Here is a 23248-nt window from a genome sequence, read left to right on the forward strand (position 1 = left end):
AATGTGTAATGTTGCAGGCTACAGTAGCCTGCGTTTATGTTTGCACAGTCTCTGCATTCTGGATGCATAATGTGTCTGCGTTCCGCATCTCGCTGCTCTCCTGAAACTCGTGTGATGCTGCTGACACTGGCCCCTTGGTTTCCTGGAGAGGCTTAAAGAGGCGTACGCCTCAGCGCCTGGGCGTGCGCACCGCCGCGATTCGCCAGAGCAGAGCCAATTGTACACGTTTACTATGTCTGCCCCGGCGCCCGCTAACAAGGTTCACATTATCTAAAGTGGTTTATGGGGCTAATAGGTAGCCAATTTACCCCAGTGAACATAGCCCCATGGTTGCCTGTCATTGTGATGGTTGTCCTACCTCTAATGTTACTCTCACCAGGAATGGGGTGGAATTCCTCCACAGAGATCTGTGTTTGGCTGATTAAGCCGTAGGGAGGTCGTGTCCACTGAGAGATCATCACTGGTACTGTTGCATGGCAAGCACACATATACCCACCTCACAGGGGTGTAGTAGTGACTAAAGAAGTGGGGGTAGCACTTTATAATAAGTGCACACTATAAAGCATTTAGCAATTATTAGTAAATACTTAATTCATCATCTATAAAGCGTTATTCATTCATTATTAGTAAGCAATTTATTAACACATTTATAAAGGCTTTATTCTTCATTAATAAGCTAATGCAACATGTGTTTATTCAGTTTTTTCATACTTTATAAACAATGTATCTACCATTTGTTAATTGCGTATCATATCAATTACAAACAAGTTTTTCATGAGTTGTTAATGGTTCATCAGGTTGTTTATAACGTGGTAGTTAAAGTCGCACTGAAATTAAAAAAGCATTCTGTTCCATTTTGGTTCACATAATTGGTCATAGTGTTCACCTATTCAACGATGTATGCCAAACATTTTACAAAAGTCTACTTTTGTTGTAATCTTATATCAAAGTATATAATTTCTTACTTCCTGGAAAATGGTAGGTCACGTTCAATGACGAATATAATATATAATATATAATACTTAATACATGCTTTATAGTGTGCACTTATTACAAAGTGTTACCCAAGTGGGTATACTCTGACTAAAGAAGTGGATGTACTGTAGCAGAAATGTAACAGTTTTTACATTAGTGGTGTTTACTGTGGGTCCATGGATAAAGAAGTGGGTATACTGTGGGTCCATGGATAAAGAAGTGGGTATACTGAGGGTCCATGGATAAAGAGGTGGGTATACTGTGGGTCCATGGATAAAGAAGTGGGTATACTAAGGATCCATGGATAAAGAAGTGGGTCTACTGTGGGTCCATGGGTAGAGAAGTGGGTATACTGTGGGTCCATGGATAAAGAAGTGGGTCTACTGTGGGTCCATGGGTAGAGAAGTGGGTATATCCCACCCACTAAACCACTGCCCACTCATGTTTCAACGTCACAGAGAGAAAGGCTTCAGCCACGAGATGAAGGCAGGGTGGATTCAAACTGTTCCACAGCTGTTCACGGGGGACTGGAGGACAAACGCAATGTGAAGCAATTAAAACAGATCAATGCGAAGTGTTGCGCGAGGCGTGGAGTAAATATGGATCAGGAAGTGGAACGAGACACAGCTCCAGAGGTTACCATAGCTAACCCTGGAAGCAGCTGGTGTTTTGTGGTGACACATTGATCAGGTATTGGCTTTTATGGCAGGCATTAAAACTGGAGATCAAACCCAGATGGGGCCTTCATGAACACTGCCTAATAACTGCCCGAACCATAACCCGTACTTTCATGTAGGATCTAGCACAGTGACTGCTGATGTCACATTCTCTCTTATAAAAGGCTTTGCTGACAATGACTACAGTACTTACTCTAGTATATTATACTTTGTAAGTCACTTTGGACAAAAGCGCTGTCTGCTAAAGGACTGTACAATGTAAAAATGTAAATGTGATATATGATTTACTGCATTGACAGCATTAACCATGATCTGAACATACTGTAGATATGAGCTGAGCTTATGAGTTAGACATCCGTAAACACTTCCTTCACCTGGTGGTATCACCCAGCTGATCTCTTCAGGGCAGATGCCCCGCCCCTCCCCCGTATCGCGCCCGTTCTCTCCCGCTGTCGCCTTCCAAACAGAGATCACATGACAGTGGTTGACATGGTTGTAGCTGCCAGTCCTCCCCGTTCACCTTTTTCTTTCTGAAACCCAATCTCCACCGTGGCCTCGCTCCCCTGCTGACAGCTGGACGGCGGAGGCGAAGGCGTCCGATACAGCCACCGCCACCAGCCTCCTCCTTCTCACTCCCCTGATGGCTCAGACATGGGCAAAACAGCGCGGGGGGGATGGGGGGGGGGGTGTGCCCGGCTCCCCCAGGGGATAGACGAGGGCCGGGGCCGTGATTCTCGTTAGCTTCTGACTCTGGGCGCCGTCGGGACCCTCCCGGCTGCCATGGCAGCCTGCTGGCGCTCCAGGGTCAGAGCTCCAGACAGCCAGCGCTCAGGGCAGAAGAACGCGGGCGCTGTTGAATATTTGTAGCTATCGATCGGGAGGGAGGGACCGTAATGTAATTTCGCCATCCGTTTTCCTCTTTGCAAATATTGAGGTTAAAAGGGCGAGCTCCGCCTGTTGTAAATCCCCTTCCTTCTCCCATCTATTTCTCCCGTACCAGCCGTGACTGTGGTCCTGGGCATCCACCCAGGGCAGTAAAGTCCTCTGCCTGATAGAATTTTATAGTTGGCATCCTGGCAAGGCTCCTTGAGTTCACTTTCTACCCTTGTCAGTCTCCGTCAGGCCTGCGCAGAAAAGCCATAAAAGTCCTGCCTCCATCGCTGGGTCCAAATTTAGAGACCTAATTTTCAAATCAAACAATAAATCTTTTGAACTTGAGCCGGGTGGCCAAACGTGGGCGGGGGGGAGGAGGGGGGGACTTTGAGCGATGTTTGCCCGCTCATCGCTCCCATCCCGCGGCAGAAACAGGAGGCGGGTCGCCGCCGCTGGACCGCGTACAACGATGACACGACGCGACGAGCGGGTTAGGGACTCGGTCCAAGTGACGCGTTCACGTTCTGTGACATTCGGATACGCTTCTATGGCAGATGCCGGTGGCTTGTGACTGGCTCCGTGACAGCGTCTGTAATATTGCTCAGAGAGAGACTGCTGTGTCGAGCGGCGCTCGGGTCCAGGCGCACCTGTAAGTGACACCGGTGGAACATGCACAGCGCGCTCGTCTAGCTTGCTTGTCAAGAGTCCAGAGCTGTCTGGGCTTAATAATTGATGTGAACTTCAAGATTGCAGTAGGGGCATTGTGAAGCGCCATTGTGTGCGTGAAGGGTGTTGATGTGTGGCTATATGAGTTTGTGTGTGTGTGTGTGTGTGTGTGTGTGTGTGTGTGTGTGTGTGTGTGTGTGTGTGTAGGTGGATGGGAGGGTGGGTGGCTGACAGAATCGTAAAAGTGCTCACCTGCTGGTTAAATCCTCAAGCATCTGTTCTCTCTTTATTACAGTAGAGCTGGTGCCATGCATTTGGATTATCCAGTGTGTGTGTGTGTGTGTTTGTGTGTGTCTGTGGAAGAGACAGATGGAGCAACAGAGAGTGATCACTAGATCATACACACACACACATACACACAGACACACACACACACTGGCGATGCTGGCTCCCATTGACTTGTGCAGAGACCCGTCCCTGTCACCCCTCTGCAGTGGCGTGCACAGACATTTTGGGGGGCAGGTGACAAAGGAAGAGAGGGAGGGGGGGGGGCACGTGTGTGTGTCCGGGGGGGGGGTGGCAAAATTACAATGCATTTTCACGCTTTTAATCGAGAATCGATCGATGTCACCATGGGCCACATACAGTAGGCCTACACTGTTAAAGAAAAAAGTAACTTTCAAAAGGGCAATGGCTTGTCCAGAGGTCAAAGGGCAGGCGCACCTGAGCTCCAGTGTTGTGTGAACACAGCCAAGCATGTTCCTACAGTATCGGCCACGTGCCACTCTGAAGGCCATCGCTTCAAATTGACTTCCTCTCTTACAGCAGGAGAGGGTTTATTTACTGGAACGCACACACACACACACACACACACACACACACACACACACACACACACACACACACACACACACACAGGAGGTATGTCTGTCCGCCTCCGCTCTGAATCGGCCATTCCAAAGCCTGTGCAATGCTAAATCCCATTCTCAAAGGGCGTTTTACCTCCCCTGCGTCTGACAGCCCCCCCCAGCCTTGGCTGAGAAACCATCCACACCCAGAGACAAAACACACAACCACCCACACACACACACACACACACTCACACACCCACACACACACCCACACACACACACACACACACACACACACACACACACACACACACACACACACACACACACATAAACGCACAACACAGAACGGTGTTTTTCTATGGTTTTATGGTTGCCTCAATTGTCTTGCTATTTGCTCAGCGTTCAGTGTAAAGAGCTCTCCATGCGGACATGGACCCTCACAGAATGCTTCACTTGTCAGGGAATGATGGAGAGAAGCGTGGATAGACGGAGGAACGGACGGAGGGGAGGAGCGGCCTGTTCGCGGTGCCCAGAGCTCTGGTGTAGGGACGAGACGGTATACCGTAACACCGTGAACCGCGGTATCAAATGTCCACGCTATTAGAACCGTGACATTCCCTGTGTTTACGGTATTATGTTTACGGTATTACACAATAATGCGCTGCTGAAACTTCACATTTCAAGTTGCTTGCAACAGTTAATTTTGTCATTTAATATAAGCTTGCTATTAATAAACTGGGCTTAATTACAATAGTGTGTATTTTCCATCATGTGTTGCACTGTAGGGCTCTAGAAATGCCATATACAATGAAATACCGTAAACCGTACCGTGTAACTAGATACCGTACCGTACCGTAATGCAAAAATCCATACCGTCTCATCCCTGCTCTGGTGTCAGTCAGGAGTGTGGCGTGTTTGTTTGAAATTGTGCTGTCTAGCCGCCGGCACATTCTGTGGTGTTTGTGTTGTTTAAAATCCACCCCTGGCTCCCCACTCTCGTTCGAGTAAATTGAGCTCGCTCAATTTCGCACACACTTCCGTGCCTGTAGACCGTCGATCGCCTGTCGAGAAAGGACAGGTGGAGATCTCGGACTGAAAGGACGATTTAAAGTTGCGTGCGGTTGATGTTTTTCGGGGGCGGGGCATTTCAAAGTTTCACCGTTTGTTACAGCATCCTGACGCGGTGTTTATTGAGCCCTCCGCTCTCATCACCATGTTTCCCCCGACGAGGCAGAAATCCCACAATTCTCCCGGCTTCTCTCACCCCTCATCTGAATTGGGGGAAAAAAAAGGGTGTAGATGGAAAAAGCCGTCGCCGCCCCCCCCCCCCCCCCCCCCCCCGCCCCCACCCCCACATCCTGCAGTTGTGGAGCGAGCGTGGGCAGTCTCTCTCCCGCTAATTCCTGCGTGACACCCCAGGATCAACATGGGGATGGATAGAGGGATGGAGAGACGGAGGTATGGAAGGAGGGTGGTGGGGGGGGGGGGGGGGACATCATTACCGAGCCCTCACCTCGGGGCCTGCCGGTTCACTGCCAAGGTTAACTGGTTTGGCTGCCGGACGGCAGTTGGCATGGCTACCATCTCCCACCGGGGCGTCTCGCCTCCACCCCCCGCCTCCTCGAGTCCCGCGGGCACAACCAACCACTGACCGGCTCTCTCGGTGGCTCCGCCCATCTGCTGAGATTCGGCGGTCAAATGAGTTTCTCACTCTTCAAGAAAGTAGACGGTGCCGAATCGAATCTCACAAGAAAAAAGAAAAAAAAACACCAAAAACTGGTGTAGGAATTATAAAAAAAAGCCTGAGAATAATATAGTTAATAATGAAATTCTCTCTTAATAAGTGAGTTGCTGCTACATCTCCCTGTGATATGTGGTGGTGTGCGTGCTGTGATATGTGGTGGTGTGCGTGCTGTGATATGTGGTGGTGCGCGTGCTGAGCAGTCGGGCTGTTGATGAATGCCTCTATCTGCAGGCGCTAGCTGCTCTATTTTTCATAGCGGGCCCGCTTGGCCACGGCGGAGGGATCCGGGGCCGGCGTGCGCACCCACGCGCGGGCGTGATCCTCCCACAGAGTGACTAATCCCAGGCCCGTGTCTTGGGGGCGGGACACCGCTCCTCGCCACAGCCGAAAGGTCCCAGCTGTCAGAGGCGGAGCGCAGAGAAGAGATCCGGGGACGGATCCAGCCCCCCCCCCCCGTCTGGAACACACAGGCGTCATAGTAGGCCGAGACACACGGTCACATTAACACACATGCACACACACACTGACACACACGGTCACATTAACACACATGCACACACACTGACAGACACACGGTTTGCTCTTTTGAATTGCATTGCGTCCACCTCTTGTTAACGCGCACACAAACACACGCACACACACACACACACGTCCTGTACACACACTCACACGCACAGACAAACTCACTCATCGCTCAGACGTGGGGAGTCTGAGGAGATAATGACATTTCTGCTTCTTTTGTCCCGTCTAAGCAGCATGTCGTTTCAATCACTCAATAGTTGTGCGCTATTCACCATCCCTTTATCACGCTGGCCAACATCATATTCACGCAGCCCAAGTCACATATTATGTTCAGTGTACATTGTGAATCTCCCTGCTTTCGATTCGCTTCTGTCGCGATCGATCCCACTTTGGGTAAACTTTGTACCGCGTCTTTACCTCACGGAGCCGTGCGTCGGCAGCGCCGGGCCGTGCTGTGCCGCCGCCCCGTCGCCTCATCTCGCGGTGCAGTCCTGATTTCGTGTTGTAGAGTAGTAGTTCTTCGTGCCCCCCCCCCCCACCCCAGGGCGCCTTAAACGAGAGAGTTTGCAGAGTTATCACAGCCCTCTCACCGGCCGTATCCACAGCTATCAGAACCCCCGCACCACCGCTCCAGGGCAGCGCCAGGCACGCCGACACGTCTCACGTCCCGTTCAACAGGCTAATTAATCTTGCTTTGTTGGAGTAGTCAAGCCCCGCCCACCCCCCACCCCCCAGCCAGGGAGGGGCCAGGTGCCGTGCTGATGCAAGGGCTTTCTCAACTTCGGAGGCTCCATTTAAGGGGAGTTAAAGATCTCTCAATCTGTTGTGAGGCGGTGCGGGCCACAGACGCAGTGATGAATAGCTTTCTCTAGCGCTATTGAGCCGACTCGGGCCCCTGGTTGGGTGCAGCGTAAATGATGCGGATACCAGATGAAACAGCTTTTGTTTTCCGAGATCTCAGGCTGAACGCGTCCAATCAGAGTTGATTGGAAGAGGAGGGGGTTGGGTTTTTTTTAACGTGTGAGGCACGCACGCACGCTGCGTGTTTAGAAAGCAGGATAGTGACCCTTAGACAGGATTGTAAATGGGTCCAGACAGTAGCTTGGAGTCCATGCCTGACTGAGCTTGTTCCAGGTACACACCCACACACACACACACACACACACACACACACACACACACACACACAGCCAGACAAACAAGCCAATCTGCACCTGGCTTGGCCTGTCTCCAGGTCTCCTAGGAATCCCTTTAGTCATAAATCATGCCAGCGCTCGCCATCAGCATCTGTCCTCGGGGGCCGCGCGAGGAGGACGGGACAGCGCTGCCGTCTCCGCCACGCCACCGTCTACCCCGGCCCAGTTCCCGCCTCCGTCTCTCCAGCTCCGTGGCCCGCTCCCGGGCTCACAGACGCGGGCCGGGCCGGACACGCCGCTCCCCGCTCGCTAGGCGGATCACGTCTCGTTCACGCCAGTGTACGTACGGACGCGAGTCCGAGCAGCGGCGTCTCATTCGAGGTCTACGAAAGGGGTGACCGGGGTCTTGTTTACGCTGCCTGTGGGGTGGGAGGGGGGGGGGGGGGGGGCGTTCTCTCTGGGGAGAGAGAGAGAGAAATAAATACATACAAGAAAGAGTTTGTGCCACCGGTTACTCAGATCTCGTGCTCACGGATTTTATCTATGTTTTATCTGGGCTAGCCCTCTACAGAGAAGGTCAGAGAGAGAGGGAGGGAGAGAGAGAGAGAGAGAGAGAGAGAGAGAGAGCGCATGCAGGAGAACACCATCACTACCCTGGCTCATTTATTGCCTGCTTTATTTTCCCTCCTTGCCCTTTGCCAAACTTTGAATTGCTACTGTAGATCAGCCGGTCCTCCGAGCATTCCCCGCGCAGGAGAGGGGGAGAGTTCATTAGGCCCTCACAATGCAATCAATGCAGCCTGCGCTACGGCTAGGCCTAAATTAGATCCACAGTGACTTCTTACCTTTTACTGTAAACCGGCTGCTTGTTTATCCCCCAAACATTCGCCGCTTGTGTAAATATGCGCACAGAAAAACTGCTTTGCGTTTTGACAGTTTGCGTGGCAAGCGGCGTGGTTCCTCCCTCCGGACCCTTCACCACCACACCCAGCCGCCCAACTGACCTTTTAACACCACACCCAGCCGCCCAACTGACCTTTTAACACCACACCCAGCCGCTCAACTGACCTTTCGAGCTGATTGGCGGAAGGAGGGGCCCCACTGCATTAGAGCTGGAAAGAGACGGCTTCTTACAGCTTGGTTAGCGTGGGCGCGCATTATTTAGTTGTGGTAGCTGGGAGGAAAATCCATCTCTCCCCGACAATTTGAGGTGTGTGTGCAAAAATGCGAAGGGTTTGGAACGTCTCTTTTCGGTTCCCAAGGGGCGCTATGAGTGGTCGCAGACCAAAATGCCTCTGGGACGCAATTGGATAGATCTACAACCAATCAGAGCAATGAAACGTGGGTTAGTCTGGGTATCATCGTATCAAGTGGTTACAGTCATTGTATCAAACTCGCCCCATAGTAGATAAACGTTTGTGATTGGCCCGGCAAATATCTGCCGGGTGGAAATCAGTCCGAATGGGAGCGTGACCAGACTGATCTGCGGAGAGAGACAGAATGTGAGCTCATGTGATCAGGATCAGGAAGCCAGGCCAGGCAGGATGGAGGAAGGATGCGTCTCAGAAGACACCTGCCTGTTAACCGTCACCTGTCATGTGAAGCACTTATTTCCAGGTATGGCGTCGACCATCTGTTCTAAAACCTTCCATTTTTCACACTAAAATTGTGGTATTCCACAAGTGGTGGTTTTCATATTGAGTTGCTGACTCTGGTGCCTGAAGCTGTAACGCAGGATCTGTAGTGGGAGGTTGTGAGACTTTGAATGACTTATCGCTCTCTCTTTCTCCCTTACCCAGGGAGAGAGAGGTATATGTGCTAGCTAGCTGGCATCTGCTGCTGTCTTTATCGAGGTGTCATTTAGATTCAGTGCAGACAGGAGTCCTGCAGAGCACTGGGACATAGCTAGAGGAGGATTCCTCTACACCACACACACACACACACACACACACACACACACACACACACACACACACACACACACACACACACACACACACATGCACACACACCAGGCAGAATTGTCCCCATTCAGTTGACAGCAGTCCCTCTTGTCTGACGATAATTGGCTCTTAATTTGAAGTGTTGATTAAAGAACCTTCAAAAGGGGCGTAAAGGACATTTTCTGAACTTTACAGGAGAGCAAAAACAAGCTTTTCATAGATTGTATTTCTTTAATCAAAAACAACATATTTCAGCAATCAATACTTTTATAGAGATTAAGCTTGAAGGAATTCATACTGTATTTTAAAAGATAATAACACTTCACCGTTTTGTCATCCACGACTGTCAGGCCACACATTCAGTTGGGTGTGCGTTCGTTATGGGCTATCGGACAGTCCTGGATGACGGGGTCTGCGGTTTGTGCCTCGCTGCCACACTCACATGCTGCACAGGACGCCAAGCCCCATCTCCCCCATTCTGTGCATTGAGTCGAAGCGTCCGATGCCGGTCCGGAGACGGTTAAGCCTCACCCACGCCGGTCTGGGTAAGAACATCCCGGTAGGGGAAGGACCGGCGGCCGGGATGAAACTGGAGGTGTTGGCCTCCCACTCCGCACGCCAGGTGTGGTCCGCCCATCCTGCCTCACTGATGTTAAGATCTCTGCATTGCTGCAGGAGATCCCGTGCCGCAGGGACAAAAGGGTGTCTCGACTTGAGACGCCGGGGGGGCTCTGCTGTTGCAGCGAGGCTGTCGTGGAGCAGGTGGTTAGGCTCCACGGCCCGGCAGGCGAGACGTGCTGTGGATGCCTGCAAGGATGGGAAGCTTGTCCACAGGAGTGGCATGCTGGTACAGAGTAACAAGCCAAAATAAGTCTCAAATGTTTTAATCATCATTAACAACAAAATAACAAAACAGACTATTTACTACATTTTTATACCATTAGTTATTATATTACTAAATTCATAACCCCATGAAAGTAAGGCCTCCTTCCTTCCTGGCCGCTAGCATCTCTCTTCTCCGTTGACTTATGCTAAAAACGTTAGCGATCTAAAAGTCTGCTATTTGTTGCATAGAAAAACAGTTTTTTTGCAAGACTGTGGACCTGGCGCCCCAGTACAATTATAGGGGAACTAGCTACTGTAGCTAGCATGGCATTTGATCAATATTTTGTTTTCAGATTTATCATTTAATACTACGTCCATTATACAGCCATTTCCTCACCATCAAACGATCAGAATTCACCACTAAAGGTGTAAATGCACTTGACCTGCGCTTGCTCCTTTTGTGTGCCAGGCTAGTGTAATTACAGTAGCCTATTATACACCAAACTCATGAAGGTTTTCACTTTCACCTTTTACGTTTTCAGACTTTATTTCAAAAAGTAAAATACTGACCTCATTCTTTTACCATTTGATAGATCTCACGAAGACCTTTAAAATTACATTACATTACAGTCATATAGGATGCTTTTATCTAAAGAGACTTGCATTTAACGTAGGAAAAGCCAATGTACTGCACTACTTTTTGCCAGAACTCACAAGTGCATTTCCTTTCTAAAATAAGTGTCTATGCATAATCTAGTGCTGAAGGCAAAGTGCAAGAATAGCAAACAAAAAATGCAATAGTTAATAGTAAACTAATTTCTGCCCAAGATGTCACTTACTTTTGTTCCAAGCCCTCAATGGAAAAGTAGATTTAAGACAGTTGAAGATTTGAAGGTACTGTATAGGAAGTATTAAGAAAAGGCAAGGCTTTGTTAGCATAGAACAAGATGGATATAATTGTCTGTGTGTGTGTGTGTGTGTGTGTGTGTGTGTGTGTGTGTGTTGGTGCATCCTTGCCTGTACATGTGTGTAGTGTTTTGGTCCATAGTGTAGACGGAGGTTAAGATAAGCCAGTCAGAGCAGAGGAAGTGGATATATACTGTACTGTACACACATAGAACTCAATAGTGCAAGGCAAGGTCCTGATCCAAAGTGTTGTTTTTATTTCTCTCTCTCTTTCTCTCTCTCAGCAGATGGTTTTAGCGACTAGAAGAGGAAAGCTGATCCTTCTCTTAGCATTCAGTTAACTTCATTTTTCCCACGTCACTGGCAGCAGGCCAGTCATGAGCCACAGAACATTGACAATGCCGTTTTGCATTGTAAATACTACATTCTCACAATGTAATCCACCAAATCACACTTCAGGATGTTCTGTTACATTTGTAATATATTTCCCCCCACGGCGCCGGCCAGACAGCTGCTGTGGGAGTACAATACCAGGGGAACTGAGGGACCAACTGACATGTCTCCTGTGCAAATCAGTTCTCAGCCCTGCAGATCTTCTTTGCTGGGTTTTATTTTGCTTTTGCCTCAGTCTTGATTTGAACGTATGTTCATTAGGGATAAATTAACAGTATCTTAGAAATGTTACTATAGTAGTTAGCTAGCGAGAGACTCTGGATGGTGGCATCATTCTGTTAGCTGCCATTAGCATATCATGCCTGGCGTCCATTATGATTAGACAAGACATAACGTTAGTGTTATTAACATAGTATGGAGCTGTGTAGATGTACTGTATACTTAGCTAGCTTAGCTAAGTATACATCTTAGCCACATGTGCGCTGTGGGCTTAAACCTCCACCGATTTTAATGAAAATCAGCCTGGTACTGTAGTTCTTGCTTCATCCTGCTAACAAACATATGAATAAATAAGCTGAATAAATAAGCACGGAAACATTACCGCCTTCCCTGTGCTCTCGCTGAATGCTGAAGTGTCCCTGAACAACTTTGAAGCCAGATGTGGTCTGTTAAAACCAGGGAGTTTCTTTTTTTCAGTACTAATAATAATCATAATCATAATAATACAATTTTATTTGTATTGCTCCATTCATACAAAAAATGCAGGCTCCTTTCATACAAAAAAATGCAGCTCAAAGTACTTTACAACAGGGAAATTACATGCATAGTGGTTCACATAAAAATAGACAAACATTAAACTATAAGCAGGGAAAATAAGATGGAAGATAAAACAATAAAAATAAGATATATATAAGAAATCGTGTACAATAGAACATTTTAAAAAGTAAGATTGAATCATAGGATTGGATCTTAAGTGACAAAATACTTCCTCCATTTTAGGTTTTTACCATTGGGCTAGAATGATTTTTATTTTTTATTTTTTTATTTTCCATGATATAGCAATCAAGACCAGAACATGTTCACAGACATCATCATTCCATTGATCAGTATGCTCTTTTACACTCTAAGATAATTGTCTCAGAGTGTGTTACAGCATGCAATCTGTCTTCTCCAACAACAGGGCATCTGCTTGCCTCTCCAAGCGCAATGCAGAAATAGTTTTTTAGGACTTTGATGTGCAAATATTTTATTTATATATTAATTTGCTATGCTTATTGCGGCAACACATTTTATTTTATTTATTAGTAAACATTTTATTTTATTTATTAATAAACAGCCTCAAGTTATTAAGAACAGGTCAGGGTTTTGTCCTGTCATCTCTCCATGCTTAAGTTAAAGTTTAAGTAATATAAGTTTATTAATGGATAGCCCTGTGAGATGTATATCTCATCTTGTTTTCACAGGGGTCCAACATGAAAGAATAAAAACATACAACAAACAGCTACATACAACATTCGTACATGCATACATCCGTTAAGGCGCTCATTTTCAACCCTCCCACCGTTCATTCCCACTACTATCCCACTGAACTCCCTCGTCTTACATGGCTGTGCATGCAGTGATACAGATAAATATACATACAGTTAATGACTCGCATACATTCACATAACGTTCTCTTAGCAGTAACTCTTCTTAAATAATCCATGCTCTGCAGGATTTGCTCTTGAAGGTCATCTTGTATTCACATTGCTCAAATCATGTTTTATTTAGAGCAGGTTCAAACATCCCAGTCCCATTTAGAGCAGGTTCAAACCATCCAGTCCCATTTAGAGCGGGGTTCAAACCTCACAGTCCCATTTAGAGCAGGTTCAAACCTCCCAGTCCCATTTAGAGCAGGTTCAAACCTCCCAGTCCCATTTAGAGCAGGTTCAAACCTCCCAGTCCCATTTAGAGCAGGTTCAAACCTCCCAGTCCCATTTAGAGCAGGTTCAAACCTCCCAGTCCCATTTAGAGCTGGTTCAAACCTCCCAGTCCCATTTAGAGCAGGTTCAAACCTCCCAGTCCCATTTAGAGCAGGTTCTAACCTCCCAGTCCCATTTAGAGCAGGTTCAAACCTCCCAGTCCCATTTAGAGCAGGTTCAAACCTCCCAGTCCCATTTGGAGAAGGTTCAAACCTCCCAGTCCCATTTAGAGCAGGTTCAAACCTCCCAGTCCCATTTAGAGAAGGTTCAAACCTCCCAGTCCCATTTAGAGCGGGATTCAAACCTCCCAGTCCCATTTAGAGCGGGGTTCAAACCTCCCAGTCCCATTTAGAGCAGGTTCAAACCTCCCAGTCCCATTTAGAGCGGGGTTCAAACCTCCCAGTCCCATTTAGAGCGGCCTCCAAGTTTGTTTGTTTTTCTCCTTTTTTGCAAGTGGACAGAAGTGCTGACGTTGCCCTCATCCCTTGGGTATTGGGGTATTTTCACAGTGACTTTAGGAAGTCTTGAGTGAACTTGACCAAACTTAGACTGAATGCCAAGTGAAGGACTTTTCTGATAAGATCAGGCTGTGAGTAATGGTAATATTCCGGCTCGGCCCAGCACTCCCTCTGCAGTGTTCAATATCGTTCCTGAGGTCTTTCAGATACTATTAGAGACATCATTGATGATGCTTTGCTGTGGGTCAGGTCTCTGTGGGTTTATGTAAGCCAGTGAGGCTCGCTGACGTGGCACCATTTGTTCCGCAGTCACTGTCGGTGTCTGGGGCAGAGCCAGCAAGGGGGGGGGTGAGGGGGTGAGTGTGTGTGCTTGTCTTCATGTGTGTACAGTACTGTACTGTATGTGTGTGGGTGTGCGTGCATGCTTCTACGTGTTTAATGATGTGTGTGTGCGGGGGGCGGTTGTGTGTGTTTACTGGGGTCAAGGTCCTGCATACTGTTATTTGTGAGTCAGCGATTGGCTGTCAGAGACGACCAGAGGGGTTTGTGTGTATTTGTCTGGCGCTCCTGTCGGGCTATCTGGCTGGGGTCAGACTGAGCATGTCAGACGCAGAGGAGATTGGGCGCCTCAAAGAGGTAAACACCACCATTTCTCAACCTTTGTCCAGGGAGATTTGGCCTCAGCACACAGGGGATCTTCAAACCAACTTTGACTCACAGACGAAACATAATTTACATTCTGAGGTGGGCCCACATATCTCGTTCTGTTGGGAGAAAAAGTCAAACCTTTTTTTTTTTTCACCTTGTATGAAATAGTGAGAAATAGTGAGCTGTTACAAGCACCAAGGATGTCTTTGGAAAGCGGACAGAACATTGTCTTTGATGCAAATGATAAACAGTGGTGTGCACAGACATTTTTTTTTGGGGGGGGGGGGGGGGGGATGTGAGACTTGGTTAAGATTACTACATAATACTAAATATTCAGCTTAAGTATACTGATAGCTTCACATTCTGTACCAACAACAAATTCTACTGACATTGGTCGTGTGGTGGTCATCATTACGTTAAATCTATTAATTGATTATGACTAGCGTCTAGTTTGTTAAGCAGGTGGGCAGTCGGCTAATTGAGGCTCAGCTGTTTGGCGCTGTATGAGACTTACTTCACAACAGAGACAAATAAATGCAAGTTATAGTTTGGCAACTGAGGCTTAGGGGGCAAACAATACACTTGTTTGGTTTATGTGTTACCTGGCTGGTTAGCTGTCATCACTCGGCACTCTGGATGGGGAAAGGGCTGTGTGTGTAGAGGAGCTGTGTGTGCAGTGCTGCTGCAGCGCGCCTCCGTTTGTGTCGCTTTTCGCGTTTAGCGTTGACAAAGGAAGAGAGGGAGGGGAGGGGAGGGGAGGGGAGGAGAGGGGCACGGGTGTGTGCGGGGGGGCTGGCAAAATTACTATGCATTTTGGCTCATTATTATTACACGCTTTTAATCGAGAATTGATCGATGTCACCATGGGCCACATACAGTAGGCCTACACTGTAAAGAAAATACATATATATTTTTTTTTAACGTAACTTTCTAAAGGGCACTTGCCTTGTCCAGAGGGCAAAGGGCAGGTGCTCTAGCACCACCTCGTGTCTATCTGTGCACGTCCCTGATGATAATGAGGATCTGTGCAGTTAGCTACATCTGCCTCTACAGGTTGTTGAAGGTTTGGACATTCATCACAGTACAATCACTCCAGTCAGGACACAGCAGACATAGACAGACATAGCAGGCACTCTAGCAGTACGCTTATAATGGGAGTTCTATTTGTACTTACATTTGTACAAAATGTCCTCCTTTTGTCTCCCTTGCTGCAATCAGCTGATGGGCCACAGGTGGTGGGTTCTCGCCGCCGAGGTGAGTGGGGTAAGGGAGGGTATGTCCCATAGACGACAACACTCGTGCTGCAGCGTGAGGCGCTGTCCATGGTGCTGACCGGCCCGCAGAGGCAGATTCTGCCACAGCCGACAGAAACTCTCCCTCCTTGTCATGCACATGTTTAAAACCTGTTGCCACAGCCTCCCTTCTTTTTATTTACATATTTAAAAAAAAAAATGTTTAGAGGAACACAGTCCCCTGAGAAATGCAAACCAGTACAAAACAGACACAATATCTCTCCTACCCCCTGTTTGTTTGTCCTGGCTGTCGAAGCATCTCGCCCTCAACCAGCTCCTACTAGGTCCACCCTCTATCCAGACGTCTCCCATGCACACCGTCAGTGTTACACACCTTCTGAATCAGAATCAGAACATTTGGGCCAGGTAGGTTTTCACACACACGTCCTAGGAATTTGTTCCGGACAACAATAGACTGGTTGCAAAAGCAAGACAGGGCAGTGCAAAAATATGGGTGCAAAACAAGGCACACCAGCTCCCTGAGGCTGCCATCAGCGGCGCCATCTTGGATCCTGACTCTGTGTTATTAGACTGATATTACACAGCATTGCAGGCTGTGTTTGTATATTGGGGGGGAAGGGGGGGTCTTTGGAACCTGTAATCAACAGCTAGACACCCATATAGACACGGTCACACACAGAGTCGTGATTTGGCTCCCATCCAGGAGCGCATGTTTTATTTTCAAGTGCTCCCTTGGTTGAACCGTTGTTGTTGTTCATCTTCTTCCTCTTCTTCTTCTTCTTCTTCTTCTTCTTCTTCTTCTTCTTCTTCTTCTTCTTCTTCTTCTTCTTCTCTCTCTCTCTCTCTCTGGTCAGCGTATGTCAGTTTCTTCACGGTTCCTCGTGGTTTTGTGAGAAGAGCGGGGCTTTGTGGCTGGGCAGTCTGGTTTGATGATGGTCACTGTGGGCAGATGGACCACGCAGCTCCTCTCTGCTGCCAGGTTTGGCTGAGAAGAACACTAAACGAGAGCCGCCCACCCTCAGGGGGGTGTGCATTATTTTGTCTTTGGACAGCTACGGCACCTCAAGTGAGCTTTCATTCCCTTCCTCCCTCCATCACTCCTGCTCCCCGTCTCTCAGCCTTGAAAAGCCTTCCCCCAGAGGGACACCGTTCTCTCAGAAGTGGATAGAGAGAGTGTGGCCATAGGTCCTGGTGTGAAATCACCCGCTGAGCAGGGAGAGCAGCTCCCCGGACAGATGAAACATCTTATCCGCTGGCAGCAGGGCTCTGTCCTTTAGTAGGCAGTGGGAGGCTCACAGTCCAGGCGGCGAGTATCTCAACTGATCCGTGTTCTCAACTGACCTTTCGAACCCGAGGAGGGACACGACCAAACTTTGAGTTACACAAGATATGTGTGTTTATGTTGTGAGTTTGTGTGTGTGTGTGTTTGCAAGTCTACCAGTCAACCTCTAATGAGCAAGAAATTAAGGCTTACGATAATTCCAGCCACTTGCGTTTGATACTGCTTGATGTGCACTAATTGCTAATATTGTATTGTTTTTAATCACAAAGAATAGGTCATTTGATGTTAACCTCTGACCAGGACCAAGTCCGGGGGAGGAGGTTATGCATTCGGTGCTACTAAATAGTTGTTTGTTTGTTCATTAGTTACCCAGCAGGATTAGTAACTTTTACTTACTAATTTCTAAATACCAGATCGTTTTCCATGAAACGCGGTGGAGGGGCGTAGCACGGGCCAAAGAAGAACCCTTTACATTTTGGATCGAATCCGAACCACGAGGCGGATCCACAGATTCTGTTCTACTTTCGTTACCATTGCCAGATAGATCAGACCACATAGCATGCTGGGTGTAGTGTATGAATAATACATGTGTGTACAAAGTTATGTGTGTTCTGGAATGTGATTGGTTACGCGCCTGATTGGAGTGGATGTGGTTCAGTGTCAGTCAGGGTTGCGGATAGAGAGCCGGCACCTGTTCACTTTAAAGGCTGTAACATGGTTATAAGACCAATAAAGTAAACGAAAGAGTAATTAACGGTCTTTTATCGAGAAGACACAACACTGGGAAGGATTGATTCAGCTAGCTAGCTACCTAGCAATTTTGCGGTTATTAGTACTGAAATAATTTAATTATGGCATGATGGCGAAGATCAACTGAATTAACTAGTTATGCCCATTGATAGTTAGATGACATATTTAGCTAGCTAGCTAGGTAGCAGAGATGCATCAGGGAGCTGAGTTGGAGATCACCCCTTCAGCCAACCCCAGCTGATGCACCACCAGGATATTTTTTTTTACATTTGTGAGTATGTCAGTGTGATGTGCCTCATATAAGCAGCGCCCCTTTTGCACAAAATCAAAAAGGTTTTAGCGTTGAAAGATTAAATGTTGTTGATATTATTATTTTTTTGTCATATTACGAAACTAGACCTTTTGAAGAAGACAAACAATATAATAAATAACATTTGTAACAGCACTTAATACTATTAATCTGTTTGCAAAATAGGCTTGTTTTATTCCCACCCCCATTATCTGTCTGAGGTGTGAAAAGCTCAACATCTTTGAGGAGGATTTCTCAGCTTGCTGATTTTAGATCTACCAACATTCAAATAAGCATATTTTCTTCAGCAATTGTCAGTTTTCAAATTATGACACACCATTTGAAAGCTTACAAACTGCACTTTCCCCCCCCAAAAACATAAAAAACATGACATGAGGCACAAAACAGCAGCTCCTGTCACATTTATGGCCGAAGTATCGGTACCCTAATGCAACACATGCTGATGACATGCATCATTAGATGGAGGTCTGGCTCTCTGAGTGCCTTTCTACTTCATTATTATGCTTTTGATTACCATTGTTCCTCAGTACTGGTTCTCCGTTCTCAGTTTGGCCATCTCCTCTCCCTTGAATCTTCTGTACATCCATTCCTTCAAAAGTCTTAAATCCAAACCGCGCGCTATGAAATCAGCTCTTGAGAAGTCTCCTCACTCTGCTTGGTGCTGTATTCTATTAGGTCACACCTGTACACACATGCCAACATACTATGCACACACAATAGGTGCGTTCATGCCAGTGACAGGTTATCTGATTAGGCAGATGACACTGCCTTTGCAGGCCGTCATTTAACAGGATCATTCTACTCCGGCGACCTCATACTGCGATAAATGAGCCGGCGATGTGTTCAGCACTATCATCTACCTCCTTCACCACCTAATTATGCCCCTCCAGCACACATACGATACGAGACAGAGGAGGAGACAGGCAGATCGAGAGAGAGAGTGAGAGAGAGTGTGAGTGTCCCAGACACATCGTTGTGTGCTTTCTAGTGAGCTGACAAAGAAGCTGAATAATGTATCAATCACTCTTCCTGAGTGTGTGGAGAGCTGTGTGGAGGCTGCCAGCTTGTTATTGTCTCATTACAGGTGGAGATGACATGTGGAGGTACGGGCTGTCTCCAACCCCAACCCTGCAGCAGGCACCCCGCTCCCTCACTCTCAAATGAGAGAGAGAGAGAGAGAGAGAGAGGGAGAGAGAGAGAGAGAGAGAGAGGGAGAGAGAGGGAGAGAGAGGGAGAGGGAAAGAGACGCTATGTCCCCTGTTTCCTCCAAAATGAAATTGACAGGTTCGCTGGAGTAATTGCTCCCAGTACTATTTTCTTTGGCAGGAAATACTGTTATCGACAAATACGGGATTCAATAAGAACAGGAGATGAGGCTCCTGGCTGTGGTCAAAAGGCGTCGTCTGTCCTCCACTGTCCACATTGGCATGCCCCCATCTTTCTCTTTTTTTTTCCTCTCTTCTTCTTTTCCATCTCTCTCTTTCTCTCATCTCTCTCTCTCTCCTACGCGCTTTCTCTCTCTTCCTCCCCCTCCTCCTCCTTCTTCCTCCTCTCCTGTAGGCACTCTTTCATTCCCTCGTCTCCAGTCTCGACCCTCTAGCCCTCTTCCTTTCCCTCCTCCTTCGTCTCTGGGGTCTCTTTTGACCATTTGCTTATGGTGACCGTTTCCCCGTGGCCTGAAGGGGAAACTCAATTACCCAGTAGCCAGCGGGTATCACTGCCCTTGTGATTGGTGGTGCTGCGCTGGTGTAATGTTCATATCATCCCACAGGATTGATCTGGGCCAGAGTCATTAAGCAGCTTATTATGGTTTCTGTCTTTGGTTTCCAGAGGTAAAGGTCAGCAGATAGTGAAATCAGAGATTCAGATATTCTGGTCAGAGTGGTGGTCAGTCAGATGGGAGTTGCCGGAAGGGGGGAATTTTTAATTTTTTAGGAAAATGCATTTAATATATTCTAAGATGGGACACATCTGTCCATTTATTTTTGCTGACAAAGCCTGAAACAGACATATGTGTAGTCTGTCAGCAGCCTGATGTGTTACCATACTTTTCAGACCCCAAACAACTTAAGATTTTAAGAACATTGAATGCATTTGAAACAGTTAGCTAGGCTAGCTCACGAACAACACACTGGAGAGGAAGTGAACTAGTCAAGTACCAGAAAATAGAAATGTTGAACCTTTGCCAGTGTCGTTTGTCAGGTACTACCTAGCTTACATTTATATCCAGGGCAAAGTCAAAGTGGTGAGGTGCAATGCTTTGAAGTTGAAGAAATACTTGTATTGGGTCTAAATAAAAAATAGGACATTTTGCTAGCAAGAGCCATGCATGGGGTGAGATAGTGACACCAGTGAGGTAAGAGAGATGGCGTTGCAGTGTCCTGGCAGCACCAAGATACAGAAAGACTGATGATAAGGAGCATCACCTTTCCAAGTCCCTCAATAAACCACTATCAGCGAGGTAGGAACATGTCCAGTCACATCGGCGCCCCGTGCACTCCCAGCACAAGGGGAGCCATGAGTAAAGTGGTCGTCTGTAGTGAGACCGGGAGAGAAGAAAGCAGAGTGACATGAAGGACTGAGGGAATGTGTGATTGCCGGGGAGAGCTGATGTAGGAGTTCTGCAGGATCAAACAGAGAGAGGGGTGAGGCGGGGTGGATGGGGATAATGTACTGTATGTGTAAGTGCCCCTCATTTTGAACTTGCCATCAAATCTTTACTTTTGTAAAAAGGGCTCAGCAACCTCACAGAGGGACGTTCAAGTGAGATATGGCGCCTGGGGGATTTACTGAGGGAAGAGCTTGAGGTGTGGTAAGCGTGCAGAATTTTCCCTGTACTGGAGTTCAAAATAAATTCAAGTTATTGACAGATTCTTACATTCTTATAGTGAAAAACCATGCTTTTTTATGAACTGACACCCACTATGTTCATCCTTTCACTGTTGTAAAAAATAAGATCATGAGCATTGGTGTAACCTCACCAAACAACTCTCTATCATTATAGTGGCAGATTGATTTTATTTTTTTGCCACCTTGCAGTATAAACAGTCCGACTTCTGTTCTCTCCAGATAAAATAATCTGTTTTATTACTCCCAAACTGCCTATTAGTGCAGCTTGCTTGGTGGTGAACCTCGGACCTAGAAGCATCAAAGATAAATTCACTGCAGTCGAGGTGTTCCTACCGTAGCTAATACGGTGTCTTTCACCCTGATATGTTCTCCTCCTGTGCAACCATTCATTCGGTACTTAGCTTATCTGTAACTGGCTCACTTGTGAGCTGTTGACTTGTCCTTTCCTGCTTTTTTTTTCTTTGATGTGAATTTTATCCACATATTCTTAATCATAATCGTATTTCTCATAACGGTATGTCAGATACAAGTGAGATTAGATACAGCTTGATAAAAAAAATAAAAATGGACAGCTTGATGCATGTTGACTTTGGAGATTTGCAGAGTGTTGTGAAGCAGTGAACCAGCATCTGATCCAGACCTCTCTGTTCTAACTTCCATCTCAGATTAAGCCGATGGTAATCCATATGAAATATCAACTCATTAGAGCGTCTTACTCCTAATCAGTCTTGGCTGATTGAGGGGGTAAAGGGAAGTGGTCATCTAACACATAATGGCCGACCATGTAGGCAACATCTCTATCTGTATACTCTACTGATAGTTGCGTCTCTCCTATGAAGTATTTAGCCCATGTTCATTGCTGTGTAAATGTTCCTAGCCAATAGACAAACGTTTTCCAGTAGCTTGCTCGATATTCTCGTTGAGAGAGGTCAGGGAAGAATTTTTACCGCTCACCTTTCTGGCCCCCGAGTGAAACTGTTTTTTTTTTGCTTCCCTCTGGAATCCCCATTGCTCTCCGTAAACCGCACTGTTTTGCCTCTGTGTATGAAATGCGCTATACAAATAAAGTTTGATTGGATTTGGACGAGACCCATCCCAAGACATTCCCATCTCTAACTCTCACTCAGGCAGTATTGCTCTTTCCCTACAGTATGTACATTAAGAATAACATATGATGCACTGTATATCCAGAACAATTCTAAAGATATTGAATGATTCTGTCATGCTTAATCTATAATAATGTATTTGATACAACGTCAATATCAATCAATCAATCAATCAAACAAAGCTTTATTTGTATAGCGCAATATGTATATTTTTTGTGGATTTATTGTTCAATTAAGTTTAATCAAGTTCCCGACTTGTACAGTACTGATGGTTTAGTTTTGTGTGTGTTCTGTCATTGCAGGGCGGGTTGAGGAACAGCAAGCACGAGTGTACGCTGTCTTCCCAGGAGTACGTCCACGAGCTGCGCTCCGGCATCACCGAGGACAAGCTGCTCAACTGTCTGGAGTCTCTACGGGTGTCCCTCACCAGCAACCCTGTCAGGTCGGTCGCCTCGCTCAGCTTCAGGGGAAACTCCACTCTTCTCCATCCAGCTGATGTGGTTCTATTAGTCCACTAAACTTCCCATTGAACGGAACTGGACTTAAAAGTTCAACTTTCCCCGGAAAGTTATACCCTATCCAGGCCAGATCGACTTAGAGCAGTTTTAACAAGTTGGCCTACAGGGCTCCTTCCGGTGCTAATTGGGATGCATGTCAAGAGATCTCTTTGGCTGGAGTCGCATAGGGGAGCAATGGGTTCGGTTGAAGAATAGCCTGTAGCATAGCCTGTGAAACAAGCCAGCAGCCAGCAGTGACGCTGGCACAAGGAGAGAAGCAGCTCTGTAGTCAGGGGGAGCTGAGTGGGAATCTAAGCTGTCACAACTCACCCCTCTATTCATTAGGCTCTAATAGATAGGTAAGTCCATTTTCCATCCGGAAAATTCCACATCAGAAAGCCACATTGTTTTCTGAAACCTTAAAGGGGTAAGGTGCTATTTTGGACATTTAGCCCTATTCGTGGTCTGTCTATCATGAACCTGAAATCTAGAGATCATAACTTCACTGATCGTTCCAATATTGAGCTAACTGCAGTTTTTATGCAGGCTCTCACTGGACTACAATGGAAGTCAATGGGGCATATGAAAATGCGTTGGAAAAACTATGATGAAGTGGCTT

General features: G+C 47.0%; 1 protein-coding gene across 1 annotated transcript in view; it reads left to right on the forward strand.

The window, feature by feature from the left end:
* Positions 1-23248, forward strand: part of diaph2 (diaphanous-related formin 2) — a gene marked incomplete at its 3' end in the record, with an annotated part of 387717 nt that overhangs the window by 83557 nt on the left and 280912 nt on the right. Inside the window, exon 6 of the mRNA XM_084459450.1 lies at positions 22435-22574. Within this exon, the coding sequence (XP_084315576.1) occupies positions 22435-22574 (140 nt within the window). The remainder of the gene's footprint in view (positions 1-22434; positions 22575-23248) is intronic.

This window comes from Borostomias antarcticus (genome assembly GCF_949987555.1).
Source record: "Borostomias antarcticus genome assembly, chromosome: 28".
NCBI classification, from domain to species: domain Eukaryota; kingdom Metazoa; phylum Chordata; class Actinopteri; order Stomiiformes; family Stomiidae; genus Borostomias; species Borostomias antarcticus.